Here is a 25,884-nt window from a genome sequence, read left to right on the forward strand (position 1 = left end):
GTAACTTCAGGAATGAAAAAAACAAAAATATATCTGAGTGAATATAAGTTCTTTAGAATATGTATGACTTTCACAGCACAAATTTTAAACTGCTCCTTCAGAATGTTTGGTGTATGTAAATATAGAAAAAGTTATGAAAGGGGAAACACAAAGTTTGTAAGTTTTACCACTTCAAACAAAACGTAGCCCTTACTCTGAAGTGGACTGTGAAAGTCAGTTTTTCTGTTATCACCCAGTGCAGTCACGAATACTGCTTGTCCAGATCAAGTCTAAAAGTCAGTTGGTTAAATTTAAAATGGAAGGTTGAAAAGAATATTAAATAATACAAAAGGCAGCAGAAAAAAGGGAACCAACGTGGAGACGAGAGAGAGGAAATAAAGCGGAAAATAACACGGTGGCCAGCATGGTGAAATCCCGCCTCTACTGAAAATACAAAAATTAGCCGGGCGTGGGGGCGGGTGCCTGTAATCCCAGCTACTCAGGGGGCAGAGGTTGCAGTGAGCTGAGATCGTGCTACTGCACTCCAGCCTGGGCAGCAGCGATATACCATATCAAAAAAAAGAAAGGTCTAAAATCAATTAAGTTTCCACCTTAAACTAAGGAAGAACAAAGTAAATCTAAAGCAAGCAGGTAACAAAATTGAAAAAGGAAATCAAAATTGAGGGGAAAAAATAAAATCTTATTTTCATTTGTAGAGACGGGTCTTGCTGTGTGGCCCAGGATGACCTCGACCTCCCGGACTTAAGCTCTTCTCCCGCCTTGGCCTCCCAAAGGGCTGGGATTACAGGCATGGGCCACCACACTTGGCCAGTTCTAATTTTGTTTAAAAAAACAGAAAACAGGCTGGGTGTGGTGGCTCATGCCTGAAATCTCAGCACTTTGGGAGGCCAAGGTGGGTGGATCACCTGAAGTCAGGAGTTCAAGACCAGCCTGGCCAACATGGTGAAACCCCATCTCTACCAAAAATACGAAAACTAGCTGGGTGTGGTGACGGGCATCTGTGATCCCAGCTACTCGGGAGGCTGAGGCAGGAGAATCGCTTGAAGCCAGGAGGCAGAGGTTACAGTGAGCCAAGACCTCGCCACTGTACTCCAGCCTGGGTGACGAGCGAAACTGTCTCAAAACGAAACACACAAAGGAACAGGAAACAAGGAGCCACTCACGAGCCCGGGGCAGGGACACGGTGACAGAAACCGTCCTTGAGGAAGCCTGGAAATTGGACTTACTAGACAAACACTTTGTCTTAAATATGCTCAAGGAGTGGAAGGGATCCAGGGACAAAGAAGTATAAGAAGAACAGGGCCGGGCGCGGTGGCTCATGCCTGTAATCCCAGCACTTTGGGAGGCTGAGGTGGGTGGATCACAAGGTCAGGAGATTGAGACCATCCTGGCTAACACAGTGAAACCCCGTCTCTACTAAAAATACAAAAAACTAGCCGGGTGAGGTGGCGGGCACCTGTAGTCCCAGCTACTCGGGAGGCTGAGGCAGGAGAATGGCATAAACCCGGGAGGCGGAGCTTGCAGTGAGCCGAGATCGCACCACCGCACTCCAGCCTGGGCAACAGAGCGAGATTCCGTCTCAAAAAAAAAAAAAAAAAAAAAAATGAACAAACAAAGCCAGGTGTGGTGGCTCACGCCTACAGTCTCAGCACTTTGGGAGGCTCAAGTGGGGAGACGGCTTGAGCCCAACAGCTCAAGTCCAGGCTGGGCAACATAGTGTGACTCTGTCTCTAAAAAACAAAAAGGAAAAAAATTAGCCAGGCGTAGTGGCACGTGTCTGAGATCCCAGCTCTTCCGAAGGTTCAGGTGGAAAGATTGCTTGCCCCTGGGAAGTGAAGGCCTCAGTGCACCGTGATCACACCACTGCACTTCAGCCTGAACAACAGAGCAAGACATTGCCCCCCCACCCGCACCAAAAAGAAATATGAATAGTGTGTGAAAAATTTGGAAATAGCAGAAAATAGAAATTATAAAAAGAAACTCAAAATCTAGGACTGAAAAGTAAAATAGCTAAAATGAGAAATTCACTAGAGGAATTTATCAGCAGATTTCAGCAGGCATCAGAAAGCAGCCGCGGACTCGAAGGTAGGGTCAATGAAATTACCAGTCTAAGCAGCAGAGAAGAAAAATGCAGGGAAAGTAAACGATAACGGGCCTATGGGACCATTAAGCCTAACAACATATACCTGATGAAATTCCAGAGTAGAGAAAGAGGAAGAAGAAACACTTCAGGAACCCCTAATCAATGAAAACTTACCTGATCCGATCAAGACATGAATCTGTACATCCAACAAGCTCAACAAAATCCAAGCAGGAAAAATGCAGAGAGACCCAGAGCTAACCGTATACGTATTCAGCAGTGAAAGACTGGAAGCTTTTCCTTTCGGATCAGAAACAAGAATACCTGCCTTCACTACGGCTGGTCGGCGCTGCTGTAAGTCTTAGAGCAATTGAGCAAGAAAGGCAGGCATCTGAATTGGAAGGGGTGATAACTACTTGCAGATGGAATGATCATGTATAAAAACTTCCACAGAACACACACACACACTCAACCTACTAGAGCCTGACAAATGAATTCAGCAGTGTGTAGTGTACAAGATCAGGACAAAAATAAGTTGTATTTATATGCACCAGCAATGAATGAAAAGGAAATTAAAGCCAGGCATGGCTTCAATGGATTAAGGCTCACGCCTGTAATCCCAACAGTTTGAGAGGCCCAGGCAGGAAGTTCGCTTCCGCCCAGGAGTTTGATACAAGGCTGGGGCAACCCCATCTCTAAAACCCCCATCTCTAAAACAAAATTATAAAATTAAGAATTAGCCAGGTAGGCCAAGTGCAGCGGCCCACACCTGTAATCCCAGCACTTTGGGAGGCACAGGCAGGCGGATCACCTGAGGTCAGGAGTTTGAGACCAGCCTGGCCACCATGGTGAAACCCCATCTCTACTAAAAATACAAAAAAATTAGCCAGGCATGGTGGTTCACGCCTGTAATCCCAGCACTTTGGGAGGCTGAGGCGGGTGGATCACAAGGTCAGGAGAACGACACCATCCTGGCTAACATGGTGAAGCCCTGTCTCTACTGAAAATACAAAAAAATTAGACGGGCGTGGCAGTGGGCGCCTGTAGTCCCAGCTACTCGGGAGGCTGAGGCAGGAGAATCGTGTGAACCCGGGAGGCAGAGGTTACAGTGAGCCGAGATGGCGCCACTGCACTCCAGCCTGGGAGACAGAGTGAGACTCCCTCTCAGAAAAAAAAAAAAAAAAAATTAGCCAGGCGTGGTGGTGCATACCTGTAATCCCAGCTACTCGAGAGGCGGAGGCAGGAGAATTTCTTGAATCCGGGAGGCGAACGTTGCAGTGCGCTGAGGTTGAGCCACTGCCCTCCAGCCTGGGAGACAAGTGAGACTCCGTCTCAAAAACAAACAAAAAAACATAAATTAGCCAGGCATGGTGGTGCATGCCTATGGTCCTAGCTATTTGGGAAACTGAAGCAGAGGGATCACTTGAGTCCAGGAGGTCGAGAAAGAAAGAAAAGCATGACTGGGCTTAAGTGGTGGCTCACACCTGTAATCCCAACACTTTGGGAGGCTGAGGCGGGAGGACTGCCTCAGGCCAGGTGTTCAAGACCAGCCTGGAGAACATAGAGAGACACTGTCTCTACAAAACATTAACAGAAATGAGCCGGGCATGGTGGTTTGCGCCTGTAGTCCCAGCTACTCAGGAGGCTGAGGTGGGAGGATTGCTTCAATCCAGGAGACAGAGGTTGCGGTGAGCTGAGATCGCGTCACCACGCTCCAGCCTGGAGTGAGACCCTGTCTCAAAAAAAAAAAAAAAAAAAAAAAAAGATAGGCAGCTGTCAGTATAAGGTGATAATGGTAAGAATAATGAGAGACATGAAGTTCAAGTCCCTTGTGCAAATATCGAAATTGAGGTAGAAAAGTGCTGATTTTCTGGAGTTACACTCTGTTATAAAGGTCAGGACGACACCCTTTTCCACAGTATCTGGCCAGATCCTTGCCTGTTTTTTTCCACAGGCCCATGAGAGACTAGGAGATAATTAGCCCTCAGCTCGCACGCCCCAGAAGCGTCGTCAGACTCACCATCTGAAACGTCTTACACGGATGACAGGATTCTGGCTGGCAGCCAGCATGGACAAGATGGGGCCGCAGGTGTCTGTGGGAGGCTCAGAGCCCATGTCGGGGGTTCGCGGCCTCTGAGACGGTGGCGTTTCTCTTGAACAGAGCTATGAAAGAAACAGCATTTCACTAGGTGCCACCTCAGTCTCAAGTCTACATTTGCTTTTGTAAAAACCCGCTGTATGTCTACATTTTGGTGGATGTTGCCTAAGACAAATCATTTTAAAATTAATGCCAAAACCACAAAATCACTAACCTGATCCCTAATTCCAGAATGTGGCAAGGATATAAGCAAAATTAGAAATCAGAATCCTTTATAAATATACATCAAAAAAAAATCCCCAACTATTAAAATGTTTTTGTTTGTTTAATCCCTGAGACAGTCTCACTGTCACCCAGGCTAGAGTGCAATGGCACGACCTCAGCTCACTGCAGCCTCTACCTGCCAGGTTCAAGCGATTCTCCTGCCTCACCCTCCCGAGTAGCTGGGATTACAGGCGCCCGCCACCTCGCCTGGTTAATTTTTGTGGTAGAGACAGGGTTTCACCATGTTGGCCAGGCTGGTCTCAAACTCCTGACCTCACGTGATCCACCCGCCTCGGCCTCCTAAGGTGCTGGGATTCCAGGCATGAGCCACTGCGCCTGGCGAATTCAACAGTATTTACTTAAGGATAACACACCATCACCCAGTGGGCCTTCCCGCAGGACAGCAAGGTTGGCCGAACATTCAAAAGTCAGTGTGATGCCACATTAATGAGTGACAGACAGGCAACCGTGATCATCACAACAGATGCAGAAAGTCACTTAAACAGCCATTCCTAGCGGCAGGCATGGCCACCCCCAAGTGGCTTGTTTGCTTCTCTCGTCCGGGCCCCGCCCATCCTGCCCCAGGGCAGACTCGGAATGCAGAGTTCAGTCTCAGCACCTGCCTAAAACAGCCCAGATTCCTCGGATGTACAGAATCCGTATCTGCAACACCATCTGCAGTGTTCCCCGTAGAACCCACGGTACTAGGCAGTGAGGCAAGCGTGTCTCCACTCAGAATAAAGGAAGATCAGGAGGCAGCCTCTGAGAAGACTCAGATGCTGGAATCAGCAGACAAGGATTTTTTTTTTTTTTTTTTTTTGAGACGGAGTCTCGCTCTGTCCCCCAGGCTGGAGTGCAGTGGCCCGATCTCAGCTCACTGCAAGCTCCGCCTCCTGGGTTCACGCCGTTCTCCTGCCTCAGCCTCCCGAGTAGCTGCGACTACAGCCGCCCGCCACCTCGCCCGGCTAGTTTTTTGTATTTTTTTAGTAGAGACGGGGTTTCACCGTGTTAGCCAGGATGGTCTCGATCTCCTGACCTCATGATCCACCCGTCTCGGCCTCCCAAAGTGCTGGGATTGCAGGCTTGAGACACCGCGCCCAGCCAGCGGACGAGGATTTTAAAGCATGCAGACTGCATACAAATGGGTAGACACAAGTCATTGCCATGAATTAGAAACCAGCTTTAGAACTGACAGATGTATCTGAAATAAATGGGGCCGGGCGCGGTGGCTCACGCCTGTAATCCCAGCACTTTGGGAGGCCAAGGTGGGAAGATCGTTTGAGCCCAGGAGGTGGAGGATAACCATCTCTACCAAAAAAAATTTTAAATAAAAACAGATGTTACATTCAGGTGTGAGGCTGTCCAAGAGTGATCTCTGCAGGTGGAAACACGGGGCAATTTTGCTTACAAATTTGTATTTTTCTATTATGTTATTTTACAAGGAACATTGTGTTTTTTCACTGTATTTTCTGAACCATCTGGAAAAGAAAAATTTTGGTACAAGATTCAAAAATATCATCAACCAAATGCCTCTGACACAACAGAAGAGAGGTGAGGACTAAGTCACGTGAGAGATCTCTGGCATTCAGGAGCTTGGTTTGGTTGCAGAAAGAAAACACAAACATAAAACTCTGGTCACAGAAGGCTGCAGACGGCCAGCACCCCCAACTACAGTGGTGGGAGGGAGAGGGGGCCAGGGGTTCACACAGGCGTCACCGTCACACACCAGGTGGGTGTGGGTCAGGCTGCGTTCCACAGGGCACAAGCCGCCTGTCCCCACAAGACATCCCAAGGCCATGGGGGAGGGAGAGCAGACCAGAAACACAGCCAGAGTCATCCATGCCCACGCACCTGTAAGATCAGACAGGAAAGCTGCCGAGTAGGCACCTTCTGAGGCAGTAGCTCTGGAGACCCTTCACACCATGTCCAGGGTACAGGAGGTTCCCGGGGGACGCAGCAGGTTCCCGGGGGACGCCAGCAGCCCGGCCTTGTTTTCTGTACAGTACAGCGCGCTTCTCATCAGTTCCATTTGAAAAGCAGCCTGCTGCGCTCCCGACAGTCCACCGGCCCGAGGGACGCTGCGTCCTTGCCGCTCTACAGTGATTTTTAAGAAGCACACGCCTGGGGAGGGCCGGTGCTGCCAGGCCCTCACCACGTTCCTGGTGAACGGGGCTGTCACACAGCCCGGCCGTCCGCATCAGCTCTCGAGAAAGCCCACCCTTCTTGCATGCATTTCCCCCAGCTTGATGTTTATCAACTGGTAATTACGTTCCTACTCCCCCACCCAGAGTCAGATCTCAAGTGTTAGACAAGTCAGGGTGACCCCGGCTCACTTCAAGCTGCCACTTCAACACGCAGGGACACTGCTACTCACAGCCACTCTCCACCTCCGCAGGCAACAGGAGCCTCAGACCTCTCGGAGCCACACAGGCCTCCTCCAGATGCATTTCCTCCCTCCCTCTCCAGAAGCGCCCTCCGGGCAGGGGCAGGCCGTCCCCGCCTCAGGGAGTGAAGCTCTAGGCTCTGCACCCAGTGGCCCTGGCTTCCACCTTGTCCTGTCACAGGCCGGCCCCCTTCAGTCCCACAGGCTGTTCTGAAACCTACAGTCCAACCAGATTCTCACAAGGGCAACAGTGTTTGGCTTCATAACACACAATTCTATTTCCCATTACAGGTCCAGAGTACAACAAAATTAGTCACTTTTATTTAAAAGAAACATTACAAATAAGTGTGCAAAATTAAACATGATTAAATACACATAAAAGGAACATGCATACTTTACATCAAAATCCACATACAAAGTTAGTTGATTACATGACAGTAACAGTAAAGGAACTGAAGGAACTGGCAAAACCAAGAACTCGCTGCTACGCAGGTTTTATATGTTTGCAATCTGAAATCAAAACCATAAAATAGAGTTTCTTTAACGGGAATTTAAGAAAATTAAATATATATCCCAAGTAGCTGACAATATAGAGCCCATAACCTATTTTAGTTACCAAATGTTAAAAAAAAGTTATGTGCCTTTCCTTCCCAAAATGTTAGTGTGTAGCTATTCTTATAAATGAGGGGAGGGGAAACAGTGGACTTGGGGGCTCGGAGGCCAGACCAAGGCATTTCCCTCCACGCCAGCGGGAACGGCAGCGGGCCCTCCCCGCTCCCAGACCCTGCTCTGGCAGATGACCCCGAAGTGAAAGGATGTTTTCCCCCATAACAAATGTTCAAAGTCCGTGCGTCACTCTGCTGTTCCCTACACGTAACCGGGAAACAGATTTAACCCAGAACGTAACCAGGAGACCCGCGTCCCTGCCCCACACACGCCTGAGGTCCGACGGCTTCTAGGGTGGCCTGGTGTCCGCCTCGTTCTAATGGCCCCAGCAGAGACGGGGACACCACACACGGGCACAGATGACCACGCTGCGGGTACGGAGACGACCACAGGCTGGGCTCACACGAGGGGAACATTCACGCTGCGCTCTCTCTACAGGGTCAGGTCGTTCTCCATGTTCGGTCAGGAGAAGGAATTCCTTTCTCCTTTTCTAAGGCAAGCTGCTGGTGTTCTATTTACATCTGCTTATAATGTAAGAACTTACGTTTGCACACGTGTTCACTTCCCCACTGCAGACTCAGTCAGAACGATGGAATCTGTTGCAAAAACAAACTTGACCTCGTCCACCCTCTCAGCCCAGTCCCCAGGTCTGTACGGAGCCCCTGTCAGTGCGAGACGCTGTGGAGCCACTGAAGCGAACGTCACAGCTGAACTCATGGGGGCAGCCACGGCCACTCGAGCTGGTCACAGCTGAGCTCACGGGAACAGCCACAGCCACTCGAGCTGGTCACAGCCACTGAGTACCTACGGTGCCTTGATGATGATTCTCTCTTTAATACTGGAAACGGGAGTCCTTAGGAAAGCAGACAACCACATATGGCTTCGAGACCAAGGTCCCTGGGCAGCCCCTCCAGCCCGTGGCCCAGGAGGCCCCTGGGGCGCTGGCACCAGCCCCGAGAGCCTGAAGGCGGCAGGTGGTAGGTGCTGTGGTGCTCCCGGCTGGAGTCACAGCTTGTCATCGGTCATCTCTAGAAACTGCGCGTAGACATCCCGGATGCACTCCCCCTTGGGGTTGAACAGGAATTTGTAGTAGCTGCCGTCTGCACAAATCGCTGGGATAGAAGGAGACCATTTTACCCATGTTTCTTTCCCCCAAAGTTAAAAGCAACGAGTCCCACTGAGCTGAACTGCAAACAGTCTCTTGGAGCCAGGCAGCTGCTCTGAAAGCCCCAGACGGCCCCAGGTCCCCACTGAGTGCACTCGGCACCGTGGCTGGGCGCCCCGACTGTCTTGGGGTGAACATCTAGTCACCTAGTGTTGGCTACAGGGTAAGAAACATTCTTTGGTCATCTATACAAACACTGGAAGACCCGTCCCAGTGATTTCCTGGGGAGACTGGAGGGATGGGATGGGGGTTGAAGACATCCCAAATGGCCGTGCAGACCAGAAGCGGGACACACTGAGCCCACAGGAGAAATAAGGGGAACTGGGCGGCCATCGGTGCCACAGCGCGGCGGTGGGAATTCTATGGGAAGTTGGGTCCGAGGCTCAGTGGATGTAGCCCAGGTGGGATGGGCTGGGACGTTCCCTCCAGGAAAGACCACTCACCAATGACGGCGTTTGGCTCTGTTCCAAAGGCACAAATGCACGGAGAGCCTGAGGGAACCTGAAACTTGGAGAAACTCCACTTAGAACTGAAGTATTTTGGAAGGAAACTGGCTGAGGCCAAACTGTGAAGACAAAAAAAGAAAGGGTGGTTGCATCTACAAAAGTTTACAGGGAAAAAAAAAAATCACCTGCTTAAACTCAGACTGCTGCTGAAAATATTAAAACGCTATTTCACATAGTTTGAGCTTTAATGAATTTTTTTTTGCCATGCATGACAAAGCCTGTTGTATGATTTTATTTTTAAATTCTATTTTTGCTTTTAATTTTTTTTTTTTTTTTTTTTTTGAGACTGAGTCTTACTTTGTCACCCAGGCTGGAATGCAGGGGCGCAATCTCTGTTCATTACAAGCTCCGCCTCCGGGTTCAAGTGATTCTCCTACCTCAGCTTCCCAAGTAGCTGGGACTACAGGTGCCTGCCACCACACCCGGCTAGTTTTTGTAGTTTTAGTAGAGACGGGGTTTCACCATGTTGGCCAGGCTGGTCTCGAACTCCTGACCTCAGGTGATCCGCCCACATCGGCCTCCCAAAGTGCTGGGATTATAGGTGTGAGCCACTGTGCCCGGTCTGCACTGATTTTTAAACCCCAAGAAATATCAGATGAAAAAGATTTCAGCACTGATAGCATGTGAGGTCTATCCACACTGCTCTGCTGGCATGGGGGCGTCTGTGTACACTGCCCTGATGACATGTGGGGTCTATCCACACTGCCCTGCTGGCTTGGGGGGGGTCCCATCCTGTCCACACTGAAACAACAAGGACTCCTTTCATCCTTGAGCTTTTCCCACCAGCAGGCACCCTAACACCTACCTGGACTGTTTATTCCTTTTTGGATCTTCAGCTGCAAAAATATGTACTGTGCCGTGGTCGCTGGAGACGCAGATGAGGGATGCGTCCTGATTGAAGTTAATGCTGCAGAGAAAACCAGCACAGCTCAGTCTTGTGTGGATGTGGACAGAGTCTTAACCCACAGCACTTGTCAACACCGCGGAAGACCCCAACATTCCCACTCTGGAGCTGCCGATTCTGAATACGGCCCTTTCTTTAACAAGCCGACAACCATCCCCACAGCACCACAGGTTGAAGCCACAAAGCCACAGCCACAATCCAGTGTATCACGGCAAGAGTTTTCCTCGGGTGCCCCACAAATGCAGCTGGCGAGCTGTGTGTCTGGGAGAGGGAAGGGGCTTCCTGCAGACCATCCCCTACATGCCACTCAGGGCTGCTCTCAGGAGACTCAGGTGAGAAACACACATTCTCTCCAACGATCCTGGCTCCAGGAGGTGCAGGCGGCCCCTGTAGAGGTCACCTGGGCTGGGGCGGGCATTGGCTGCGTGCTGTCTGTTCTGGGAGCACAGGCGTGTGCTCCGCACACCACAAGGCCCAGGACCTCACGGGTAAAGCCACTGTATTTATATATTAATTACATTTTCTTTCTTTCTTTTCTTTTCTTTTTTTTTGAGACAGAGTCTCGCTCTGTTGCCCAGGCTGGAGTGCAGTGGCATGATCTTGGCTCACTGCAAGCTCCGCCTCCCAGGCTCAAGCGATCGTCCTGCCTCAGCCTCCCGAGTAGCTGCGACTGCAGACACATGCCACCACGCCCAGCTAATTTTTGTATTTTTAGTACAGACAGGGTTTTGCCATGTTGGCCAGGCTGGTCTTGAACTCCTGACCTCAGGTGATCCACCTGCCTTAGCCTCCCAAAGTGCTGCGATTACAGGCGGGAGCTGCCATGCCTGGCTAAATTAATTACATTTTCATCTCAAAGACCCAAATGCTGCTCAATACTAGCCAAGGGGGAGGCACCAGGCCTCCTGGCCATGGCCACAGGGCACGAGATCCTACCCAAGTAGGGCTTCAGCATGAGACACCCGGGGACTGTGGGGACACCACTGTGGGCGGCCGTGCGGCCTCTCAGACTCTAACAGGCTATAATCGGACAAACCAACACGGTCTCCAGCATGGCCTTAAACACAAGCCGGAGCGCTGGTCAAGAGGTGACACTGGCAAAAACACCAGAAAGACTAAAAATAAACAGGAGTGAACCCGAGCCCGCCAGCCAGGGCAGCGCGACCCCGCTACAAAAACACAACTGGCCTGGCGTGCGGTACACAACTGTGGTCCCTGCTGCTCAAGAGGCCGAGGCAGGAGAATCGCATGAGCCCAGGAGGTCGAGGCTGTAGTGAGCCGTGATAGCGTCACTGCAGTCCAGCCCAGGCAACAGAGCAAGACCTTGCCTCAAAACAAAAACCCAAAAAAACAACAACAACAAAACCCAGCAACTACTGATAAATGCGGAAGCAGGGTTAATTATGACATTCTTTCTACTTTTTTGTAATTTCCCACAATAAAAACTTAAAATTAATCGCAATTTAAAAAGCTGAAACCCAACCCCCTAGCAGCCCAACATTCTCCCTCCTCCAGCCTTGTGGGGTAGAGGGTGCCTGCTCCTACCCCCCTCCCACATCCCAAATCCCATTTCCGTGCTGTTAGCCCAAAGCTCTTCTCCGGTGAAGGGTGCCCTTACCAGTAAATATTGGCTGCTTGAGAGCCTCTTCGCAGTTCCTGGATTAAATGCCCTGATGAAGTATCAAATATTCTTATAAGGGTCCCCTTTGAAAAACAGTGAAGTGTTTCATTATCAAAGATTCAAAACTTGTTTCGTTAGTTTTTGAAATGATTTACATTCACAAACCCATTAGTCCACACAAGCCTTTCTCAGACTCACCCACATCATCTACTACTTAACGTTCTCCTCCAACTGCCAGCACACAGCCACGCCCCCGAGAAAGAGTTGGTTGGTGGCTCCTGGTCCCACAGCACTGGGCACAAGTCGAGACAGGCTTCAGGAGACAACCCCCTGACCGGGCAGTGTGGACTGCCCCTGAATGCCTGCATCCCTGGCTGACACCCAGGAGGAACACCCAGGCCCAGGCTCCCTGCTCCTGCTACACGGTGTGCTCATCTGAGAAGCACTGTTCGAATCCGAACTCCCTCAGATAGCCAGGAAAAGCAGCATGGGAATCCTGCCATCAAAAAGGTGAGGCAAAAAAAATGATAATAATACAATAAAAGGACTTAAAACCATTCACGTCAGCTATGCTGGCTTTCCCAAGAAAGAGGTGCCCAAGACCTCGGGTGCCGGGGGCGTTTTTAACATTTCCTCCAGAACGAGGAGGACTCTTCAGCTGATTCTGACAGCTGGGAAAACGAGAACTGTTGCATCTTTTGTCGAACACTCTGACAACATCCAACAAAAAATCTGTATATCCTTCAACCCAGCAGCCCCTACTCCTGGGAGTTCAGTAAGCAGCCGGCTTGTGGGGGACAAGGCGGGAGCAGCTCTACAGGGTGACTCTGCTGACAGCACAGGACGGGCCACGGATGTTGCAAGGTTCTGTGTAATCCCGTCTACCTAACCCAGAGGGCACTGCTGTCTACCTGGCTAACCCAGAGGGCACCGCTGTCTACCTGGCTAACCCAGAGGGCACCGCTGTCTACCTGGCTAACCCAGAGGGCACTGCTGTCTACCTGGCTAACCCAGAGGGCACTGCTGTCTACCTGGCTAACCCAGAGGGCACTACTGAGCTAAGAAAGCAGGAAGCAGAGAAGCATCCACATTCCTAACAGGGAGATAAAGACGAAAAAGTTGCAGTGAGGTGGGGATGGAGAATCTAAAGGTAAAAAAGATAAAATCCCGGCACTTTGGGAGGCCGAGACGGGCGGATCACCTGAGGTCAGGAGTTCGAGACCAGCCTGACCAACATGGTGAAACCCCGTTTCTACTAAAAATACAAAAATTAGCCAGGCATGATGGCAGGTGCCTGTCATCCCAGCTACTCGGGAGGTGGAGTCAGGAGAATCGCTTGAACCCGGAAGGCGGAGGTGGCAGTGAGCCAAGATAGCACCACTGCACTCCTGCCTGGATGACAGATCAAAACTCAATCTCAAAAAACAAAACAAAACAAAACAAAAACAAACTACCTAGAAATAACTAAACCTGCTCTCAGCTGTGTCCCAGGAGTGAGCGGGATGCGCCCCAAGCCACGTGTCCCCACGTGCTGAGGAGGGACCCTGGTGCTGGCACCGTGTCAAAGGGTAGGAGCAGGGCCTCCACACCGAACCTCCGCAGACAGTGCCCACAAATGGATCCCATCACTGGCTTGTGGTCTCACCTCCTTCACAATTTATAATTTCCTACAAAGCAACACTGGGCTTGCAGTCTTCAATGAAAACTATAGTAAAAGATACCAATTTTCTTTGTAAAAATCTGAATTCAGGCAAAAAGAAGTATAAAGAATCCCAGATTTAAAATTATTTTAAAAAGTTAACAGTTCTTCTGATCTCACACATTAAAAGACAATGTGTCCAATATGTCAATATTTTAAGTTATAATCTGGTGGTAATTCAATGAAGACATGTAACTAAGTAGGTAAAAAGGGTTTGGAGCTGTCTGTTCTCAGGCTGTGAAGACAGAAACACAGAAACTGAGTGGTTCTGCAAAATCTACAACAACATGACAAACCTGTCATGTCTGATTCTTCTAATAAACTTGGATGTGTATGTATTTTTGTTTCTTTTTTTTTTGAGACGGAGTCTCACTCTGTAACCTGGGCTGGAGTGCAGTGGCGTGATCTCGGCTCACTGCAACCTCCACCTTCTGGGTTCAAGTGATTCTCCTGCCTTAGCCTTCTCAGTAGCTGGGATCAGAGGCACACACCACTATGCCTGGTTAATTTTTGTATTTTCAGTAGAGACGGGATTTCACCATCTTGGCCAGGCTGGTCTCAAACTCCTGACCTCAAGTGATCCGCCCGCCTTGGCCTCCCAAATTGCTGGGATTACAGGTGTGAGCCACTGCCCCGGCCCTGTTTCTTTGGTTTATCATATTTTACAAGGCACTGCTTTGTAAATAATTGGAAATAAAACCAGTCCCTGGGCACAAGACGACCTGTGAAGACTTCAACCTCTCTGGTGACATGACCAGCCAGGTCCACAGGCCCCTGAGGGGCTCCAGGTTGGGGCAGGCCCACTGCCTTTTGAGTCTTGATACAGGGAGTGGCCATTTTGCTGAGCCTGCTGCTCCAGGAGGCACAACGCCAACAAGGTGAGGGGCACACTTACTTTCTCAGATGCAGTTGCAATTCTTGTTCCCTGCAGGTTGAGTGCAATGCAGCTCAGGACACCCTCGTGTGCAGGAATGTCCACTGGTGGCTTCTCCGTGCTGGCCAGGTCCACGAGCTGCACATGGCCCGTGTGTGTGCCCGGGAAGGCCAGGAGGGAGTTATTACTATTGGGACAAAGGACACAGAGGCCTGCATGGAGACAGAGGACACCAATCAAGAACTGCCTTTGATTTCTCGCAGCCAAAGTCCACTTTCTGCCCCCGAGTTCTCCGAAAAAATAGACGTATAGTATTTATATCAGAACCACAAATTCAATTTAGACTTTTCATTGTAAAGAGTATGAGAGGGCTAAGCAAAGCTACCTCGCATGAGACTTCCTCATAATCAAGACGTGCTGAATAACTCTACCAACCGTCCGTCTGTCATGGTACGCGCTACCGAAAACGCAACGTGAAACCGATCACTCTACCAACCGTCCGTCTGTCATGGTACGCGCTACCGAAAACGCAACGTGAAACCGATCACTCTACCAACCGTCCGTCTGTCATGGTACGCACTACCGAAAACGCAACGTGAAACCGATCACTTTACCATCTGGGGCATTTCCCAAAAGATCTCAAAAGGCAAGAACCACAGGACCACAGGGAAAGATGTTGCCACCGCCAGTTCTCAGAGAAATGCAAACTACAACCACAAGGAGATGCCATTACCCGCGAGATATCATCTCACACGCACGGAACAGCTACAGCTAGAGAGACCGACAATGCTGGAACACTCATAAATCAAGGATGAAATGCAAGAGGACACACGGCCACTCTGGAAAATAAATGGCCGCATTTTACAGAGTCAGACACAACCACAACATGGCTGCGACCCGGCAGCCAAACCCTCAGTGTCAACGCAAGGGAAACAAAACGACCCACACAATGGCTGCTATGGAAACATGCGCGGCACTCCTTCGTAACAGCCAAAAATGGCCAGAGACCAATAAAGTCACACACACACACAGAGGACAAATACATGTAAAAAACACACACACAGAGATAAAATACATGTAAAAAAACCCACACACACAGAGGACAAATACATGTAAAAACAAAACCCGACGGCTGAGTGGGGAGGGGACTGCCCCAAGAAAGTTTTCCAGGAGATGAGACGCTTCTTTTTTTCTTTGGAGTCTCACTGTTGCCCAGGCTGGAGTGCTGTGGTGTAATCTCGGCTCACTGCAACCTCTACCTCCTGGGTTCAAGTGATTCTCTTGCCTCAGCCTCCCGAGTAGCTAGGACTACAGGCACCTGCCACCACGCCTGGCTAGTTTTTTGTATTTTCAGTAGAGATGGGGTTTCACTATGTTAGCCAGGATGGTCTCAAACTCCTGACCTTGTGATCCGCCACCTCGGCCTCCAAAAGTGCTGGGATTACAGGCTTGAGCCACTACACCTGGCCACAAACAGTATTTATTTATTTATTTATATTTATTTATTTATTTTTTGAGATTATATTTATTTATTTATTTTTATTCTACCTCTGTCGCCCAGGCTGTAGTGCAGTGGCGTGATCTCGGCCCACTGCAAGCTCCGCCTCCCGGGTTCACGCCATTCTCCTGCCTCAGCCTCCCGAGTAGCTGGGACCACAGGCGCCCGCCACCACGTCTGGCTAATTTTTTGTATTTTTAATAGAGACGGGGTTTCACCGTGTTAGCCAGGATGGTCTCGATCTCCTAACCTCGTGATCCGCCCGCCTCGGCCTCCCAAAAGTGCTGGGATTACAGGCATGAGCCACGGCGCCCAGCCAAGAATGGTATTCTTAAAATGAGTGAGTTTTATGTAAATTTTACCCCAACAAAGCCAGGGGCAAAACCTCAAAATTTAAAGAGATATGAAGATGGTACAACAAATGACAAAGTCAAACACAATCAATCCTTCAATTCAGAAGACAAGGGAAGGAAATGCTTGAGCCCAGAACTCAGTGGCTCCCAATGTGGTGAAAACATAGGTTCCTGGTTCACTGTGGAGGTCCTGAGAGGCCACAATCACTGGGTGGGAGGGGACAGGCCCCCACTCTGTGACTCTGGTCAGAAGGTAGTTTTGGGGTGCTGAGCTGTGGGCCCTGGAAGGTCAATCTCCTCTGGAGGCCCCTCTGTGCTCAGGACTGCTCTCGCCAAGGCACCCTGCTCAGAAAGAGACCTGCTCGGAGAAGGGAGTGCCCAGGACAGGCGTCGCCCCCGTCTGCTCAGTTCCTCACCTTTGGGGTTGTAGCAGGTTTCGAAGACGTGCAGCTGATGGGGATTGTGTGTGAATGTGAACACCTTAATCATGGAGTCCAAAACCACCACAATTCTGCAAATAAAAACATGATCAGAGCTGCTTTCCTCTAAAGTCAAACCCAAACATTTTATGCTTCTGTTCTTCTCATACTGAAACTGAGAGACACTGGAAATACCACACAGAAAAGGATCATTCCTGAAGAAAAACCTCTGGAGGCAGGAACCAGCGCCAGGCCTGGAGGCGAGTGCACGCAGGCTGGCTCTGCCGAGGGAGTGCTTCTCGCCTGGGTGAAGGCCAGCCTAAGAGACGTCACTGAGGTTCACAGAGACATCATCAAACATTTCATCTAGGTTCAGAACCCAGCAAAACACACAGCAGAAGCAATATTTTTATGCTACTGTGTCTGGAAAAAATAAGAAAAGTCTGAAAGCAGAAGTTCCTAGATCTGGCTCAAGCGTTTGCATTATTTTTTTTTAATAGACAGTGTCTTACTTTGTTGCTCAGGCTGGAGTGTAGTGGCACGACCTCGGCTCACTGCAACCTCCACCCCCTTGAGTTCAAGCAATTCTCCTGCCTCAGTCTCCCAAGTAGCTGGGATTACAGGCGCACCTCCATGCCCAGCTAATTTTTGTATTTTTAGTAGAGATGGGGTACAGGCTGGTCTCTAACTCCTGACCTCATGATCCGCCCGCCTCGGCCTCCCAAAGGGCCAGGATTACAGGCATGAGCCACGGTGCCCGGCGACATTTGCATTACTAAGGGCCTTTAAATACTGACGTTATTAAAATGACAAACCCACACAAAAATGCAGGAAAGCTGGCCGGGTGCAGTGGCTCATGCCTGTAATCCCAGCACTTTGGGAGGCCGAGGCGCACGGATCATGAGGTCAAGAGATTGAGACCATCCTGGCCAACGTGGTGAAACCTTGTCTCTACTAAAAATACAAAAATCAGCCGGGCACGGTGGCTCACAGCTGTAATCCCAGCACTTTGGGAGGCCGAGGCGGGCAGATCACCGAGTCAGGAGATGGAGACCATGCTGGCTAACACAGTGAAACCCTGTCTCTACTAAAAATACAAAAAAATCAGCCAGGCATTGTGGCAGGAGCCTGTAGTCCCAGCTAATCGGGAGGCTGAGCCAAGAATTGCTTGAACCCGGGAGGTGGAGCTTGCAGTAAGCCGAGATCATGCCACTGCACTCCAGCCTGGGTAACAGAGAGAGACTCTGTCTCAAAAAATAATAATAAAAAAAATTAAAATTAAAACAAAACAAAACAAAACAAAAATAAGCCAGGCGTGGTGGCGTGCACCTGTAGTCCCAGCTACTTGGGAGGCTGAGGCAGGAATTGCTTGAACCCGGGAGGCAGAGCTTGCAGTGAGCTGAGATTGTGCCACTGCACTCCAGCCTGGCAACAGAGCAAGACTCTATCTCAAAAAAAAAAAAAAAAAAAAAAAAAAAACCCAAAAGAAACAAAAACAAAAAAAAGCAGGGAGGTGAAATGACCTCTGTTCACATCCAACTTGCTTGGCCACTGTCCTCCCACAGCCGACAGAGATGGAAATCTTAGAGTAAAATATGGAAATCATATTAAATAAAAACCCGAATGAACGAACTCTGCGCTATTTTAGGACAAACTTCCATATTCCCCCTAAATGCCCCTGAGGCCATGGCTGACAGAGCCACCTGCTACTTTCAACACAGAAAATCCAATTTTCCTTTACCCTCAAATCGAAAACCTTTACTGAGAGGCGGCATTTGGCAAAGCATGGGCTAAAAGCAGAGGGTGATTCAAGGCTCAAGACTCACGTCTTCAGCTCTGCACATGTCAGAATGGGACAGAACTCACCACGGTGAGACCCACTGCCTGGTCCACTGTGCGCATGTCATCCACGCCCACCACCTACTTACCTCCAGTGGAGCCCCGAAAACAAACACAATTCGCTGCCTTTCTTGCAGCAATATAAATAATCCTTATATCCTTTGGGTCATAAAAACCAGGGCCAACATTTTAATACATAATTTCCTAAACATTTTTCTGCCAGAAATAGAAAAGTATTTCAGCCATCTTTAGAGAAAGTGAAATCCCACTTTAAAAAGTTACTGACACCAAACCCACCTATCTCGCCGCAGTTTGACTGCCTTGACTTCTGTAGAAAATTCTATTTCAATAACAGTCTTCTTCTTCAGGTCATCCCAGATCATTACTGAAACATCAGAGAGAACAGATGAACGCAGTCACGAACAGTCATGAACAGGCCACGGTGCTGGGATGCACCTAAGGTGGTTTCTCTTCCCACTGGCACGGCTGTGCCCAGCCCCAGGACTCAGACACACACCCGCACCTGGGAGGCCTTGGGGTACAACTCAAACCGGGAGCTGTGCCAGGGATCTGCCCTTGGGCCCCTTCCCCACTCACAGCGTCTCCCCTTCTTGGTAGCTGGCCGCCCACTTGCTCCCTCCCCGCCCGTTCCTCTCTCAGTGCGCACGGCCCGGTCCCGGTCTCAGGCGACCCACTGGCCTCACACACAGGCACGCGAAGCGCGTTCATCTCCTCTCTGCCGACCCTTGCCTGGTTACTTTCCTCTCCCTGACCTTCCTTGATTCCACCCGACTGAGCCCACGGGCAAGCTGACCATAGACGTTAAAGTGCTGGAGATAAACCTGCATCAGGAAGGGAGGTTTCAGCTTTAAAGTGAAATCAGAGGGACACAAATCAGGGCCAACGAGTTTTTCACTCCACTCAAGGTCCTGAGTTGTTCTTGCTCTTTTTTTGTTTTTCTGAGACAGGGTGGAGTGCAGTGGCGCGATCTTCACTCACTACAGCCTCGGCCTCCCAGGCTCAAGAGATTCTCCCACGTTAGCTTCCCAAATGGCTGGGACTACCGGCATGCACTACCATGCCCAGCTAAGTTTTGTTTATTTGGTAGAGGTGGGGTTTTACCATGTTGCCCAGGCTGGCCTCAAACTTCTGGGCTGAAGTGATCCACCCGCCTCAACTTCCCAAAGTGCTAGGATTGCACGTGTGAGCCACCGCACCCAGCCCCTGCTCCTTTTTAAGTTCAAAATTTCTTCTGTCTTGTTTGCCTGCGAGCATTGCAACATTCTATTAGGATAAATTAGCAGTCTGTGTTCTGAGGGCTGATGTACCAATAAGCTCAGGGATGAGAACGCCAGCCAGCGCCGCGCTTCTGAAGAACCACAGGAGGGATGGATGCGGTGGCTCACGCCTGTGATCCCAGCGCTTTGGGAGGCTGGGGTGTGAGAGCCCTTGAGGCCAAGAGTTCAGGACCAGCCTGGGCAACATAGTGAGACTCCCTTCACTGAAAAAAAAAGTTATAAAAAATTAGTCATAGCTACTCAGGTTGAGTCCAGGAGTCTGAGGTTGCAGTGAGCTATAATCACCCCACTGCACTCCAATCTGGGCAACAGAGGAAGACCCAGTCTCAAAAAAACACACCAAAAACACAGCCGGGCATGATGGCTCACACCTGCATTCCCAGCACTTTGGGAGGCAGAGGCGGGCGGATCAATGGAGCTCAGAGTTTAAGACCAGCGTGGGCAACATGTCGAAACACTCTCTACTAAAAACACAAAAAGTAGCCGGGTGTGGTGGGTGCTCCTGTCATCTCAGCTACTTGGGAGGCTGAGGCGGAAGGATCACCTGAGCCTGGGGAGTAAGCCAGGATTACACAACTGCATTCCAGCCTGGGCAATACAGTGAGACCCTGTCTCAAAACTAAATAAATAAATAAAAATCAAGTTTACTAGTAAAAAAAAAAAGTACCTTTAGACGCTACAAAAAGTACGTGTACTCAAAAACCTGCTGAATACTGCTTTCTTCTAAGTCTGTGAAATTTCTAAGGCTTTTTCACCTCTTAGAAACTTTATAATGAAAATGAGACCTGAGATTATCTCATACAAATGGCTCCCTTGTTAGCACCTGGGGCCTCCCAGCAATGCCAGAGGTAAGGCAAGGGAAGCGGCCCTCGAGGCCTCCTGACTTCCACCTGTAAGCTTCCCTTCCTCCTTAATGGTCGATGAAGTTCTCCATGACAAGACACAGACCAAATCACCAGCAGGATTTCTGCCCATCCCCAATTAGCCAGGGCAAAGTCATTCTCCTGCAAAGCCTGCCCAGCTCTCTCTGTGGAACCTCCACTGTCCCTTCTGGGTGGGCTCCTCCAGAGGACCCACAAGCCACAGGCCTCTGCCCCTCTAGGCTAGCTAGCTCTCAACTCTGCTTTGAAGCTGGCAGACTGACCTCGGACCTGTGAGACTACAGAACTGCTCAAACGCCAAGACCTCAAGCCCCGTCTTCCACTGTTCTTCCTGCCAATAATCTCTTCCCATTTCATTTCTCTGCTCCTAATTCCAAAACAAAAATAAAAGTATCAGGCAGGGCCAGCCCTCACCTGAGTGTGGACTCTCTTCCGCACATTCATGTTCATGCAGTTCACGGGGCTCTGCTGAGAACTGTGAGCTGGGCCCCAAAGCCTGTCACGAGTCATCTAGAACCTTCTGCCTTTCCACACAATCCCTTTGTGCCTGATCTGGGCTGGGCTGGGCTATTCTGTTCCTAAGTACGTGGTCTCACCCAGATCCTAGTTCACCCGCTCACTTCCCACTTGGCATGCGGCGCCCCCACAGCCCCATCCTGGTCTTGATTCTGAACTGCCTCCTTCACTGAGCCTCTCCTTCCCTCCCCACCTCCTTCCACCCCACCCACCCCCCACTGGGCTCCCACTCAGCCATCCTCCAAGACCACCAGCAGCCTTCAACGTCACCAGAGCCAGAGCGCTTTTCTCAGGCCTCCTCCCGCCTAGCACTGGGCTCCGATGAGGATGCTTGCTCCACTTTTCCTGCCTCTCCCCATCCACAGCGGCTTTCCATGCCCGCCCCATCCTCTGGTGTCTCTTCACTCACCTCACGCACTGCGTCCAGACCAGAACGTTCCCAAAACACAGATCTGACGGCATCTCCTTCCGGGCCACACGTTACCTGGCATTCGAGCCTCCCAGAGATCTGCCTCCCGCCTCCCATCCCCAGCCCACCTCCCACCTACCGCCTCCTGCCTCCCACCTCTTCCGTGTTCTGCCCTCCATTCCTGGATGTTTCGCCTCGAGCCCTCTTTCCTCAACCAACAGCGAGGTTAGGCTGGCACGAGGCACACAGCTGTCAGGAAAGCTGTCTGCTCCTCCCTCTACTTAAAAGGGCCAGAGCTCTCATGCCACATTGTCTGCACTCACTTGCACGGACTCCCGCCCCAACAAAAATAACCCGAAACCCAGAGCCAAACTGGATTTCTGTTCTACGTGGCTATGAAACTAATGTTCCTTTAAGTCAATGGCTCTCAGTAAGAAAAAAAAATCCTTCTACCTTGCATTAAAATGAATTCATGACATTTATGATGTCAACCTAAGGTGCAGCGGGCCCGTTTTCTGTTTACTGACTGACCGAAAAGCACGTGTTCTATGACAACTCAAGCGAGTGACGCTCTTCAGGTGCCCCGTACGGGAACAGAGACCTGGCGCCCTCTCCACCTGCTTCCTCCCCAGCGACCAGTCCTGGGTATTTCACAGAACTGCTAGGGAAAATCACACATGGCCACAAACAGAAACACATTCAAAAAAAGACTGGGATACGTGAGGCATGATTCTTAAATACACAATTACAGTACCTTTGTTGGGTGGGTATTTCGGCTTTTTTCCACCACCAACTAAAGCTAAATAGTTGCAGCGAAATAACATTTCAACATGGCCAACTCCTCCTTCCAGAAATTCTGAAATGATAGTTTTAAAAAGACAAATGTTACAAGTTAACATGTATATTTTACAATAAAAAAGAAAAGAGAAAGTCAAGACAGGTAACGTGGTAATTTTCTTTCTTTTTTTTTTTTTTTGTAAGAGACAAGATCTCACTGTGTTGCCCAGGCTGGAGTCCAGTAGCTCTTCACAGGTACAATCACAGCTCACCACAGCCTTCAACTCCTGGGCTCACATGATCCTCCTGCCTCAGCCTCCCAAGTAAGCTGGGAATACGGGACTTTTTTTTTTGAGATGGAGTCTTGCTCTGTCACCCAGGCTAGAATGTGGTGGCACGATCTCAGCTCACTGCAACCTCCACCTCCTGGGTTCAACCCACTCTCCTGCCTCAGCCTCCCCAGGTCGCTGGGACTACAAGCATGCACCACCATGCCCAGCTAATTTTTATATTTTTAGTAGAGATGGGGTTTCACCATGTTGGCCAGGCTGATCTCAAACTCCTGACCTCAAGTGATCCACCTGCGTTGGCCTCCCAAAGTGCTGGGATTACAGACATGAGCCACCGTGCCTGGCCTACAGAACTCATTTTTAATCAGCAATTTATATCTAACTATCATCAGAAATGAGAAAGGTGACTGGCTAAAAAAATAGTGCTAGGTTTCCAACTTCTCTCAGCTTACTGTCACCATGTTCACTGTTTCATAAAGGCTGAGCACACAACACCCCAGGAAGCTAGCCAGAAAAATGTGTGAAATACTTGAATCCATATTTCAAGAGATGGCAAAACCCGTAAACTCCAAGAAAGCACACTAAAAGCTTTAATGCTTGGGAGGCTGAGCAGGCAGACCAGCCTGGTCAAGAAAGAGACCATCCGGGCCAACATGGTGAAACACTGTCTTTACTAAAAATACAAAAATTAGCTGGGCGTGGTGGCGGGCACCTGTAGTCCCAGCTACTCAGGAGGCTAAGGCAGGAGAATCACCTGAACCCAGGAGGCTGAGGGTGCCGTGAGCTAAGATCACACCACTGCACTCCAGCTTGGTGACAGAGACTCCATCTCAAAAAAAAAGAAAAAAAAAAAAAAAACTTTAATGCTGAGTGATTTTTATCATTTCTTTCTCTCTCTTTTTTTTTTTTTTTTTTTAAGAAACAGGGTCTTGCTATATTGCTCAGGCTGGAATGCAGTGAAGTGATCATAGCTCACTACAGCCTCAAACTCCTGGGCTCAAGGACCCCTCCTGCCTCAGGCTCCTGAGTAGCTGGGGCTACAGGCACACATCACTGCGCCTGGTTAATTTTTTCAGAAAAATGTTGTAGAAGCGAGGTCTACTGTATGGCCCAGGCTGGTCCTGAACTCCTGGTCTCAAACAATCCTGCCATCTCAGCCTCCCAAAATGCTGGGATTATAGGTGTGAGCCACCCCAGTCTGAAATGCTCCAAACTGTTCATGAATTATGTAAGAGGAAAATGTCCACAAACTTTCAGAGGTCTTCCATGACAAAAGGATGACCAATGCTCTCTGAGGGGAGCAACAGGGGCACACTGATGAGAAACTCCCACGTTCTGTTTGGTTCACGTGACTCGGGACTGTCCACTCACTTCTGTCTGCAATGGCCATGAGCTCTACCTCTCCAGTTACAGCTGCACAAAATGACTCAAAAGTGCTTCAGCTTGATCTTTGAGATATTTGAAATTCAAGGCTTGGGCACAGTGGCTCACACCTGTAATCCCAGCACTTTGGCAGAGGTGGGAGGACTGTTTGAGCCCAAGAGTTCAAGGTCATCCTGGGCAACATAAGGAGATCCCTTCTCTACCAAAAATAAAAATTAAAAACTTGGCTGGCAGCAGTGGCTCATGACTGTAATCCCAGCACTTTGGGAGGCCGAGGTGGGCAGATCACGAGGTATGAGTTTGAGACTAGCCTGCGTAACATAGTGAAATCCCGTCTCTACTAAAAATACAAAAATTAGCCAGCTGTGGTGGTGGGCACCTGTAATCCCAGCTACATAGGAGGCTGAGGCAGGAGAATCGCTTGAGCCCGGGAGGCGGAGGTTGCAGTGAGCAGAGATCACACCACTGCACTCCAGCCTGGGTGACAAGAGCGAGACTCCATCTCAAAAACAAAACAAAACAAAACAAAAACAAAAAAACAGCACGGGCAATGTGCTTTTGGGACATCAAACTTGTGTGCACCAAAGGACACAATCAACAGAACGAAAACACAATCTATGGAATGGCAGAGCATATCTGCAAGCCACACATCTGAGAAGTGGGTAATATCCAGACTACATGAAGGACTTTTCCAACTCAACAATAAAAACAACAACAACCTGATTTTAAAATTGGCAAAAGATTTGAATAGTACTTCTCCAAAGATCATTTACAAATGGCCACAAGTACAAGAAAAGATACTCAGCATCATTAGGCATCAGAGACATCCAAATCAAAACCGCAGTGAGACGCCACCACCTCACACCCATCAGGATGACTAATGCTTTTCTTTTGTTGAGACAGGGTTGCCCAGGCAAGTGCAGTGATGGGAACAGGGCTCACTGCGGAGGCTAATACTGTTCTTCAACCCAGGAAATAACAAGCACTGGCCAAGACAGGAAGGTATGGGAACTCTCGCGCACTGTCTGATGCAGCTGCTCTGGAAAAAATATGGCAGGTCCTCAACAAATGAGAGAGATTGGGCGCAGCAGCTCACTCACACCTATAAATCCCAGCACTCTGAGAGGCCAAGGCGGGACAATGACTTGAGGCCAGGAGTTTAAGATCAGCCTGGACAACAGTGAAACGCTGCCTCAATTAAAAAATATTAAAAAGGCGGTGGCTCAAGCCTGTAATCCCAGCACTTTGGGAGGCCGAGACGGGCGGATCACGAGGTCAGGAGACCGAGACCATCCTGGCTAACACGGGGAAACCCCGTCTCTACTAAAAAATACGAAAAACTAGCCCGGGTGCGGTGGCGGGCGCCTATAGTCCCAGCTACTCGGGAGGCTGAGGCAGGAGAATGGCGGGAACCTGGGAGGCGGAGCTTGCAGTGAGCCGAGATCCGGCCACTGCACTCCAGCCTGGGCGACAGAGCCAGACTCCGTCTCAAAAAATAATAATAATAATAATAATAATAAGGCAGGGCGTGGTGGCTCACGCCTGTAATCTCAGCACTTTGGGAGGCGAGGCAGGTAGATCACTTGAGGTCAGGAGTTCGAAACCAGCTTGGCCAACATGGTGAAACCTCGTCTCTACCAAAAATTCAAAAAAAATAGCCAGGTGTGGTGGCAGGCACCTGTAATCCCAGCTACTTGGGAGGCTGAGGCAGGAGAATCACTTGAATCCAGGAGGCGGAGGTTGCAGTGAGCTGTGATCGTGCCACTACACTCCAGCCTGGGCGACACAGCAAGGTTCTGTCTCAAAAAAAAAAACAAAACTGATTTTTATAAATCAAAAAGTTACTATATGACGACTGGATGCAGCGGCTCACACCTATAATCTCAGCACTTTGGGAGGCCTAGGCGGGGGAATCACGAAGTCAGGAGATCAAGACCACCCTGGCCAGCATGGTGAAACCC

General features: G+C 49.7%; 1 protein-coding gene across 2 annotated transcripts in view; it reads right to left on the minus strand.

Annotated features, from left to right (window-relative positions):
* Positions 1-7,124: 7,124 nt before the first annotated feature.
* Positions 7,125-25,884, minus strand: part of WDR45B (WD repeat domain 45B) — a 32,200-nt gene continuing 13,440 nt past the window's right edge. The window contains exons 1-9 of one of the 2 annotated variants that reach the window (XM_073005521.1): positions 22,228-22,331; positions 20,812-20,915; positions 18,667-18,754; positions 16,528-16,622; positions 14,282-14,472; positions 11,685-11,770; positions 9,968-10,069; positions 9,100-9,221; positions 7,125-8,603 (exon numbers count right to left, since the gene is read on the minus strand). In XM_073005521.1, the coding sequence (XP_072861622.1) occupies positions 8,497-8,603; positions 9,100-9,221; positions 9,968-10,069; positions 11,685-11,770; positions 14,282-14,472; positions 16,528-16,622; positions 18,667-18,754; positions 20,812-20,905 (885 nt within the window). In that variant the 5' untranslated portion in view covers positions 20,906-20,915; positions 22,228-22,331 and the 3' untranslated portion in view covers positions 7,125-8,496. Of the gene's footprint in view, positions 8,604-9,099; positions 9,222-9,967; positions 10,070-11,684; positions 11,771-14,281; positions 14,473-16,527; positions 16,623-18,666; positions 18,755-20,811; positions 20,916-22,227; positions 22,332-25,884 lie in introns of those variants that run through there. The other variant, XM_008013379.3, reaches the window with a different exon arrangement.

This window comes from Chlorocebus sabaeus, chromosome 16 (assembly GCF_047675955.1).
Source record: "Chlorocebus sabaeus isolate Y175 chromosome 16, mChlSab1.0.hap1, whole genome shotgun sequence".
Classification (NCBI taxonomy): domain Eukaryota; kingdom Metazoa; phylum Chordata; class Mammalia; order Primates; family Cercopithecidae; genus Chlorocebus; species Chlorocebus sabaeus.